Consider the following 10,688-nt stretch of genomic DNA (forward strand, 5'->3'; position numbering starts at 1 on the left):
CCTAGCGGCAGCAAATGTAATTTGCAGCCGGGGTTAACATCTTGATGTGGGTCTGGCTTGTCAGGCTACTTCTAGGTATCTTGAGAACTTACCCAAGGATAAAAAAAGTCTTATATTTTAATCTAAATCTTCACAGTAATGAGTGACTAAGGCTGTCAAATTAATACAATATTTTCCTTTGAATGGAGTAGAAGTATAACATAGCAGAAAAAAGAAATAAGGAAAGTACAAGTACCTGAAAATTGTACAGTACTTAAGTAAATGCATTTAGTTACTTTCCACCACTGCATCAATGTCATGCATCATTAGTGTGGACTGCAGGGTGTTTTAGGGGACTAAAGAGACTATGTAGAGTGTTTAGCTTCTATTCTGATATTTTCTAGTGTTTTTGAAAGTAGAAAAACAAGAAGTACTATAATATATAATAAAGAAGACATCACTATTAACTCTGACATTTACAAACACACACCCTTTTACAGTGGTGGAAAGTAGCCTAAGTACATGACTCAAATATTGTACTTATTTGTTGAGGCAAATATTATATGTCGTGGGGGCAGCAGCTCCAGCAGGGGACCTACCACTTTCCCGAGCCACATTAACTAGCTCCGACTGGGGGACCCCGAGGCGTTCCCAGGCCAGGGTGGAGATATGATCCCTCCACCATCAAATAACAAAGGTCAAATAATAAACCCTCCACAAACATGCATATAGTGAACCGATTTATTAAATTTTTATGTAATGGTGTGGGCCTTCTGTTGATCACTAAATATCATGATTTTATCATTTCAACTAATTTTCTTCATGTGCATTTGTTGTTTGATGTCAGGTGTTGTCTAATATTGTGCATGCACCTGCCATTCATAAGTTTCACCGGCACCTTAACACAACAACCACAACACATTGGTCTTAGGTAGTTGGATATAATTCAACCTTTAGTTAAGCAAGTTTGTAGAAAATGTCACTTTGGGGAAATACATTGGTTTCAAGACCTAAAAGTCTAACAAAACGTCTTAAATTTGGAAACGACAAAAAAAAATCCAACAATCCAATTCATTTTATGCACAACCTGATGTATAGAACATGTTTTAACTATACAACAGCACAAATTAAGCAGGTAGGCATTCCCACACAAGTTGCCAATAAATGTAGCTGATAACTAACACAAGCAGCACTTTCTTTTCCAAGCAGGAGTTACTGATGCAACATAGTTGTGCAGATAGGTGAACGCTGATCCCATAAGTCTCAGCTAAATATTTAGAGAAGTCATTTCATTGTTCCATGATTGGCAAACTAGTCATACACATAGTGGAGTCGCAATACAGTGGGTAAGTACATTTGCAGAAACAAATCATAGGATCAAAGTTGGTCATTCCGTCTTAGTTTCTCCCTGCTCTTGTTTCACCTCCTCATAGGTAGCATCTTCCTCTTTTTCATCCCCATCATCTGTCTTGGAGTTGGGGACCCAGAGCCCCGAGTCTATGCACCTCTTCATGTGAGCCTTTGCCTCCTAAATTGTGTAAAACAACCACATTTATAAAGTGACCCAAAGTAGGTACAAAAATACACATGTGAATCAGATACTATAGAACTATAAATGTACATAACTGAAATATGATTCCTAGCAGACTTTGTTGGTCAAAACACTGTATTACTCTGCTGTTTATTATAAAAACAAAACTGTAGGCTTTAACAAAGAAACCTACCGTTGGGTCCATTTTGCTAATAGCATCTTGTAACATTTGGATGTCCTTATCATCAAAGCATTTCTGCATCTCCTGCAATTAAGAACATATTTTGTAAGGCATTTTAAACTAGCAAGAGAAGATAAAGGATAGTGAGGCTTCTTGAAAACTAACAAACTTACAGCTGGCAGAGACTCGTACACTTCAACAGGATCTAGGCCTCCAGGTCCCAGGCGCTTTTGTCGCTCCTCTTCCTCATATTCCTTCATGGCCTTTTCGATGCGGATCTTCGCTCTGCCCCGAACCCGCTCCTTAAATGACTCCAGCTCGTCATTGAAAGCATCCTGGTACTGCTGATCTGCTGTCTGTGAGGGGACCCATAATTTGGTGTGTTGGTGGCCATAAAAATCAGCATTTAACATTTCACTGTGTATTTGCATCTATTACGGCATCTCCAACACAGGAATATTTTAAAAAGGCACTTAAATAGTTACTAAACACCCCCTGAAAATCTTGTTTTTGCAGTGGTGGGCACCTGGATAGCTCACCTGGTTGAGCGTGCACCCCATGTACTAAGGCTCAGTCCTTGACACAGCGGCTGCAGGTTTAATTCCAACCTGCGTCCCTTTGCTGCATGTCATTCCCCCTCTCTCCCCTTTTACATCTTCAGCTGTCCTGTATAATAAAGGTCTAAAATGATCTTTATAAAAAAATACAAATCTTGTTTTTGCTGAAGTCCAGTGGTTTAACTTCTCAGCTTGCTGCAGTGATGTACAGGTGTACTCCAGTACCCCTTGACATCACTGCTGGGTGTGGTCCGAGGTGAAACAAGCTTGACATTTTCAACCAGAGAGGGGTTATTGCCTGCTTTTCAACCAGATGCAATGATGACAGTGACATTCTCAAGATGAAATACAGTGGGGCAAAAAAGTATTTAGTCAGCCACCAATTGTGCAAGTTCTCCCACTTAAAAAGATGAGGGGCCTGTAATTTTCATCATAGGTACACTTCAACTATGAGAGACAAAATGATAAAAGAAAATCCAGAAAAATCACATTGTAGGATTTTTAATGAATTTATTTGCAAATTATGGTGGAAAGTAAGTATTTGGTCAATAACAAAAGTTCATCTCAGCACTTATTGTTATATACCCAATGACAGAGGACAAACGTTTTCTGTAAGTCTTCACACACTGTTGCTGGTATTTTGGCCCATTCCTCCATGCAGATCTACTCTAGAGCAGTGATGTTTTGGGGCTGTCGCTGGGCAACACGGACTTTCAACTCCCTCCAAAGATTTTCTATGGGATTGAGATCTGGAGACTGGCTAGGCCACTCCAGGACCTTGAAATGCTTCTTACGAAGCCACTCCTTCGTTGCCCGGGCGGTGTGTTTGGGATCACTGTCATGCTGAAAGACCCAGCCACGTTTCATCTTCAATGCCCTTGCTGATGGAAGGAGGTTTTCACTCAAAATCTCACGATACATGGCCCCATTCATTCTTTCCTTTACACTGATCTGTCGTCCTGGTCCCTTTGCAGAAAAACAGCCCCAAAGCATGATGTTTCCACCCCCATGCTTCACAGTAGGTATGGTGTTCTTTGGATGCAACTCAGCATTCTTTCCCCTCCAAATGCTCTCTAGCAAATTCCAGACGGGCCTGGACATGTACTGGCTTAAGCAGGGGGACACGTCTGGCACTGCAGGATTTGAGTCCCTGGCTGCGTAGTGTGTTACTGATGATAGCCTTTGTTACTTTGGTCCCAGCTCTCTGCAGGTCATTCACTAGGTCCCCCCGTGTGGTTCTGGGATTTTTGCTCACCGTTCTTGTGATCATTTTGACCCCACGGGGTGAGATCTTGTGTGGAGCCCCAGATCGAGGGAGATTATTAGTGGTCTTGTATGTCTTCCATTTTCTTATAATTTCTCCCACAGTTGATTTCTTCACACCAAGCTGCAGATTCAGTCTTCCCAGCCTGGTGCAGGTCTACAATTTTGTTTCTGGTGTCCTTTGACAGCTCTTTGGTCTTGGCCATAGTGGAGTTTGGAGTGTGACTGTTTGAGGTTATGGACAGGTGTCTTTTATACTGATAACAAGTTCAAACAGGAGCCATTAATACAGGTAACGAGTGGAGGACAGAGGAGCCTCTTAAAGAAGAAGTTACAGGTCTGTGAGAGCCAGAAATCTTGCTTGTTTGTAGGTGACCAAATACTTATTTTCCTGAGGAATTTGCAAATAAATTCATTAAAAATCCTACAATGTGATTTTCTGGATTTTTCTTCTCATTTTGTCAAGTGTACCTATGATGAAAATTACAGGCCTCTCTCATCTTTTTAAGTGGGAGAACTTGCACAATTGGTGGCTGACTAAATACTTTTTTGCCCCACTGTAAATAACCATGGAGACAGGTGGTCTAGAGCCACAGTCTTCTTTTCCACCTCTGCATGTCTCCTTTTTATTCATTCATTCCATTAAATTTAAAACATATTTTTTATATAAAAAGAACAGCAAGATGAAGATGAAAAATTTCATTTCAAACGCTGTTGTTTTTAAACCATCACTGGACTAATTTGGCTATTATTCACGGTTCTTCAGATGAGCTCAGATGTCCTCTGTTTCCTAAATAGTTTCTGTAACTTTTGGTCAAAAAGAGCTATAAGTTATTTAATTAGATTTTGTAGCATCCAAACACAGTTAGTCACCTTAATCTTGGCAAAAAATTGCCGAAAGCAGCCGCGGGGGTCCACCTTCAGGCTTTTTGCCAACTCTAGAATGAACTGCATGACGATGGTCTGATGAGCCACTTGCTCCATCAATGCGTGTTTCTACAAAAAAAAAAAAAAGGAAGCAGAATAATGACCGTATTTAAAAGATCACAATGGCTCTGTAAAACAAAACAAAGAAGCTGTGGAAACTAAAGAGGATTACTGGCCATTAAACATAATAAGAGTTCCCTCAGAACAAAATGTTGAAAAACACATTCTGTTTGATAGTGTTTACCTCCTCAACCTCGAGGTCAATGCACATGATGACCAGGTAGTTGGCAGTCTCTTCACACACTAGATGAGGGTTGTCGGAGAGGTACTTCTGGCTGTCATCCCAACGTCGCAACATGCCTGTAATAAAGACAGCAATGAAGGACCATCTCTACTTTCTTATAATGCCAATCCCCTGTAACAAGCATGGATGAATGGATATCAATAATCCTCACCAAAATGTTTGATCTGCTTCTCGTTTTTTTCCACAAAGGTTTTATGTTTTTGCTCCTTCTCTTCTTCCGTCTCATCAGTAGATTCGGGTTTGGCATTGACAATGCTCTATGGAGGACAAACAGTGGCAGAGAATCATCATTATAGACTATGTTTCTGATACCTTGAAAAGAAAATGTCATATCAGACCGCACTGGAAATTAGGGGTGTAAAGATTCACTAATGTGTATTAGAAAATCGCAAGAAGAGTCTGGGATATGTGTACATTACCAAGCCACAAAGGCAACAACTGAAGAAATAAATGGTTTAAGAACATGAGGGTTTTAAGTAAAAATATTTGGATGGATAACAGAGCCTGGAATCAAAGTAAAAAAAATGTATATGATGTGGTGAAATTAACTTAATAATAAATAAAATTAAATTGCAGTGTTTCAGATTGTTGCAAATGTGTCTATAGTTTTTGTAGCACACTCAATGTACTATTATTCTGCTTTTTAGAATGTGTACCTTGCAAGACATCACTTATGAACATTCTATAATCATAAGACCAAAGACCAAAACCAACAGTCGGTGCATCCTAACAAATATTGGCTCTGTAGCCAAAGCCTGAAATAGTTTATTTCCCTGTGCCATTGAACTCCATCGTTATCCAAAAACTATAAAAAATAAAATAAAAATGGAGCTATACTCTTTCATCTGGGTGGCATATTCCGTCCTTACACTGAACACAGCCAGTGTAGTTTATTCTTCTCAGTAGTGTAAACACAAAACTGCCTCCCTGAGCATGCTTAGTGATGTCTGCCCAACACAAGGCTACTCTCCAGAGATTGTAAATGCAATGATGTAAAGTGACCACGTTCATGGTAATGAAGAAATATGTTGCTCAATTCAACAGTGTGTCTCATTTAGACAAAAATGACCTACACTGGTGTTACCAGGATAGATTCATTTTTGGTTTTGTTCTCTTTAGGGAATTGTCTAACAATAAAAAGATAAAATATTGCTAGTGTTATTCTTTAACATTGATGTGCCTGTTACTATTGTATAATTACAATCTTCTTAACCACTTTTTGTTAAAATAGGGGCTGGTAAATAATGTAGGTGAAAAATATGACCATGCCATACCAATTCAAAAACAGGCTCTAAGTCATGTTTTGTTAGGTGTGTCAACTATTGAGCCCCCCCTTTTACTGTATCTGCCTCACCTTGCTGAAACCCTCCTTGCTGAGCGTATCAACGTTCCATGGCATCTTCTTCTCTTCCCGTACATGTTCCGTGACCTTCTTCTCCCAATCCCGCTCCTCTTTTTTCAGTTTCTTCTCCTCAGCCTGGGCTTTGCTCAGCTCTGCTTTGGCATCATCCGTTGATGAAATGGTCAGCTCTTTTATTTTCTTCTGTGCCTCTGCCAGCTTACGCCGGCATTCGCTGAGTGCCTTGTTCAAGTCTTCACCTTTTTTCTTAAAATCCTCCATTCGTTCCACACGTGCCTGAAGTACAAAAACCACAGGTACAAGGGTTATATGTTCTCCTCAGGGAGGATGGAGGTCCACCATAACAGAAGACTATAATGGACCTCCACCCGCTACCACTTCCTTATTCCACAATGGAGTTAATTACAAAATCAGAATCAGTTTTAATGGCTAAGTGTAAACACATACAAGGAATTTGACTCCAGCTTTTTGTTGCTCTCAAAATACATACACAGAAATAGACATAAGGCTTAAAACAAGGTAAACATAAACATTTGACTACTATGTACAGATAAAAGTTTAACATTTCTAAGTTAATACCTACTCGAATATAGCTAATAATTTGCAATTCTATAACGTTACAGCACCAACGTGAGCATAGGAAACATTTAACGGTTAACGTTAACAACTCACGGTTCATACAGTCATAAAAATACTACTATTCCATTTCTATTCTTACAGTATAATGTCCAGCAATTACATCAAATGTAAACCTTTTTTAAATATGTAACGTTACCTGGTGTCTCCATCTGAAGAGACTGGGTGTGTCGATGTTCGGGTGGGTGTCATCTTCATCGTCCGACACCTCAATGTGGTCCCACACGCTGTAGTCTATCCTAGACATTATGCCGATAAGAACCTAACGTAAACAGCGTTAGCTTTGGATATGACTCGGCTAAGTTAGCTAACGTTAACGTTAAGTTAGTGGGCTGAACGAAGCTAACCCGAATCTCCAATCAAGAAAGCAGATAACGCTTAAAAACAGCACTTTTTAGAAATGTGTATTAGTATTCAATGCAGCGGCTGGCTGTGTTTAGCCAAGATAAACTTAGACAGACCTACCTAGCGCGGGTTAGCGAGAAACTGCTACAGATTTCTAGAAAGAATTGCTGCTGCAAATTTCCGTTTGGCGTCAGCACGTGATTGCGTCATACGGACGTACGACATGGACGTACGACGCAGTTGTCGTGCCCTTGGCTTGCTTGCGGGGGCGCGCATGCTTTCAGTGAAAGTGGACATACATATAAGCTTCGTAAAAATTGTCCATGGAGTCGATTACTTAGTCATCCAATGTACTGTTTTGAAGCTAGATCCGAACGTGCTGTAATTCAACCTTTTGTAAGGAATTTGTTCATTCAAACAGCCTACAGTAGGCTGCATACTACTGTATACCCTACAAATAAGCTATAGGCCTACTGTTAAATCAAGATCACTGCAATCAGTTTAACACATTACTCGACTCAATTTACTTAATTCGAAATGTACATTAAACTGAAGGCAGTATTGTAAACAATATTGTGTTCCATTTCCATTGCAAATGGTATTGTTAATGTTTCTGAATTCCCCTTCCTACAGGCCTACATAATAATAACCGTAATAATCATCATGATAATAATGCATTGGATTTATATAGCGCTTTTCATATAACACATCGTCACCTTGTTGTATATGAAGATGTTAAAAAGGCCATGCCCTGTGCATGCCCTGTGCATGACAGTCATAACAATTATAACAAGCATTTAAACAGCATATAACAAGCATTCCCATTATGTGGAAACATAATGGGAATGCTTGTTATATGCTGTTTAAATGCTTGTTATAATTGTTATGACTGTCATTTATATAGGTTACATGAATGCCTTTGTGTTTGCTAATCTTTAATTGATAGCTCATTGCATCTAGTTATTATTGTTAGCCATTAACATTGCTCTGTGCATGCTATTCGTAGATGGCTATGTTTAGCTTAGGTTTGTCTTGCTATTGGTCTGTAATTATCCTTTCTAAACAGTCTGTATTGCTGTGCTTTGTTGTTACAGAACCACACACACACACACACACACACACACACACACACACACACACACACACACACACAGAAACACAAGCCTATTTGTTTATATAAACCATCTAAACCGCAACCCTGGACTCTGCATCTCCTTTCTCCCCACACTCTCACCTGAACATTGGAGCACTGTCCTGACCCGACACCCTGAAGCGATTTCTGCCACACCTATTAACCCATATTTACACCTTCTATCATACAGAAGAAGTGTATCATTCCTAGTTTAAGTTATAGGGGGATTCACATTCTTTAGACTGTATTTTCGGTCTGCCACCAAATGTATCCCCTCTCTAAATGTACGTCCGTGCCCTACGATCCAGTGTTTTGTTTTGCATATACTTTATATAGATTATGCCTAATAACCTTGATGAATATGGCGAAGTTTCTCCTATCCTTGCAAAAGTTATAGTGGGATTTACATTCTTTTAGACTGCATTTTCAGTCTGCAAGAATATGTATACCTCCTCCACGTTTGTCATATACATGATTGAGGCCTGCAAACAAAATTGTTTGCAACTTTCCTGACCAAACATCACATTTATTTTATTAATAATTAGGTGATCATGTAGCGCAAATCAACATTTGTTATCAAAGGCCCAACTGTGTTTTGAATTATCGTAGATGATAAGACCACTGCTAAAGTTTAAGATGTGCTGCACTGGAAATGATGTGAGGTCAATAGACTTAGCGAAGTGTACAAAACCCAGCCCAGCCCAGCAAACACATACCCTTTACCCTAAAGGTTCTCTGAAGGTAATACCTTTAGGGAACCTTCAGCTAACCTTCATGGAACGTTTAAAGAACCTTTAAAATTAAATTAATAATGAAGGTTAATTTTGTAGAACCGTGAAATAACTTCAAGAGAACGTTCCCTAAAAGTTATCTTAAGGTTGCATTTTTTACCTTCAACTAACCTTTAGCATGTTCCCTTAACACTTTTCTGACTGCAATTATACTTGTTACTGTGATTTGCAGTAACAAGTATAATCTTTAAAGAGTATGATGTTTTCACTCCTTGATTCAATATCTGACCCAAAAATACACAGATGTAATGGTCTTGTAAAAAAAAAAAAAAAAGATGTTTTAACCATCTAAGCATGATGCATAGCTAAATATGGGATGTCTTTATACTCTGAACAAGCAAAATCAATTGTTGGGAGGAAAGAGAAAAGCTGTAATACAGACTAGCTGATGGTGACTGCTTCTCTGTGAGCTTTATTCTACTATGAAAACAAGAATAAAGAGACACTGACACGTGTTAGGTTTATAAAAGGATTTTTATTTTTTTATTTATAAATGTCTGAAACAATTTAATTAGATAACCAGGAACAACTTCAGGTAAATAACATAAACATAAACAAACATTTACAAACAAGCAGTAACGATTAGATCTACAAGAATGACAAGACACCTCCTCGGAGAGTCAGCGAGGTGTCAATCAAGCAGTCTGTACACAATCACACTGGGAAGAGGTATCTCTTCATTTACAGTCTATGGGTCTACAGTAATCAGCCAAAATAATTTGAATCCCCTGTGTGGATTTGCCATGGGTGTGCAGGGCCTTTAACAAGTCACATCTGCAATATGACTGTGCCTCATATTTTGATCAGGGTGTGGACACAATGACATGAAAAACCAGAGAAAACAATTCCCTTTAATAAATACAATAGGTGCCAGCTTACATTATAATGTTCAAGTTTTTGTTGTGTTAGAGAGGTGTGGCATTTTGACTTGACTTAATAACATGAATAAGGGTTACACTCCACTCCATATACTGTATGTGTGCCAGCCTACAAATGTGTCTTTCTGCAATATGTCAAATTGTTTGCTATAAAAAAGATCTTATTCAATATTAACTCAGTCTACTGCACTGTTAGTCAATAAAACATTTATACAATGTTCCTTTCCAACATAATTCCCATCAAAAGCATCCCACAGGGAGCTATGTATTTTTGTTCTCCGTGGGTTTGGAGTCCTTGAACCCGGAGCAGCAGACGGAGTTTCCAGTCTGAGCCTCACAGCACCGCCGCATTTCCCTTATCACATCCTGACACATGTTCTCCACGTATTTGTTAGCTGCAGGAGGGAGACGGAGTTAGCTAGACGATAATGGGGGATTTGCTCTAACAAAAAAAAAAGCCTATAATGGCATTCAAGTGTTTTTAATGTAGCCTACCTTGTAAACACTGTTGAATTGCACATGCTTGCTTTTGACACGGATCTTTCTGCGGCATAGTAGGCCTACCTAAAACGGAACAGGGACACTTTTTAGAAGTTGTCAATATAACGTTATATCAGGCGCACTGCATCACAAAGTACTGACTCCCACCTTTATCAAGCAGGATAGTTGGCAAGGACGTCGTTCGCTTGTGTTAACCATAGACAGTATATAAGAAGGTGTTAGGTAATGTCACTTCCTGCGACTCGTACTGCCAGGCAATGTTTTGATCGCGTGACGTGTCGATAGCCAATGGAATCATCTCTT

General features: G+C 39.3%; 2 protein-coding genes across 2 annotated transcripts; both read right to left on the reverse strand.

Moving 5' to 3' along the window:
• Positions 1 to 904: 904 nt before the first annotated feature.
• LOC144530721 (hsp90 co-chaperone Cdc37) lies at positions 905 to 7,285 on the reverse strand. The gene is made up of 8 exons (XM_078270426.1): positions 6,878 to 7,285; positions 6,097 to 6,378; positions 4,894 to 4,999; positions 4,683 to 4,798; positions 4,385 to 4,507; positions 1,865 to 2,047; positions 1,704 to 1,775; positions 905 to 1,507 (listed from the first exon to the last, which is right to left on the reverse strand). Exons 1-8 carry the CDS (start codon positions 6,983 to 6,985, stop codon positions 1,367 to 1,369), a joined length of 1,131 nt encoding a protein of 376 aa, XP_078126552.1. The 5' UTR covers positions 6,986 to 7,285; the 3' UTR covers positions 905 to 1,366.
• Positions 7,286 to 9,461: 2,176 nt separating this feature from the next.
• cmc4 (C-x(9)-C motif containing 4 homolog (S. cerevisiae)) lies at positions 9,462 to 10,648 on the reverse strand. The gene is made up of 3 exons (XM_078270545.1): positions 10,533 to 10,648; positions 10,380 to 10,448; positions 9,462 to 10,279 (listed from the first exon to the last, which is right to left on the reverse strand). Exons 2-3 carry the CDS (start codon positions 10,435 to 10,437, stop codon positions 10,146 to 10,148), a joined length of 192 nt encoding a protein of 63 aa, XP_078126671.1. The 5' UTR covers positions 10,438 to 10,448; positions 10,533 to 10,648; the 3' UTR covers positions 9,462 to 10,145.
• Positions 10,649 to 10,688: the final 40 nt, after the last annotated feature.

This window comes from Sander vitreus, chromosome 15 (genome assembly GCF_031162955.1).
Source record: "Sander vitreus isolate 19-12246 chromosome 15, sanVit1, whole genome shotgun sequence".
NCBI classification, from domain to species: domain Eukaryota; kingdom Metazoa; phylum Chordata; class Actinopteri; order Perciformes; family Percidae; genus Sander; species Sander vitreus.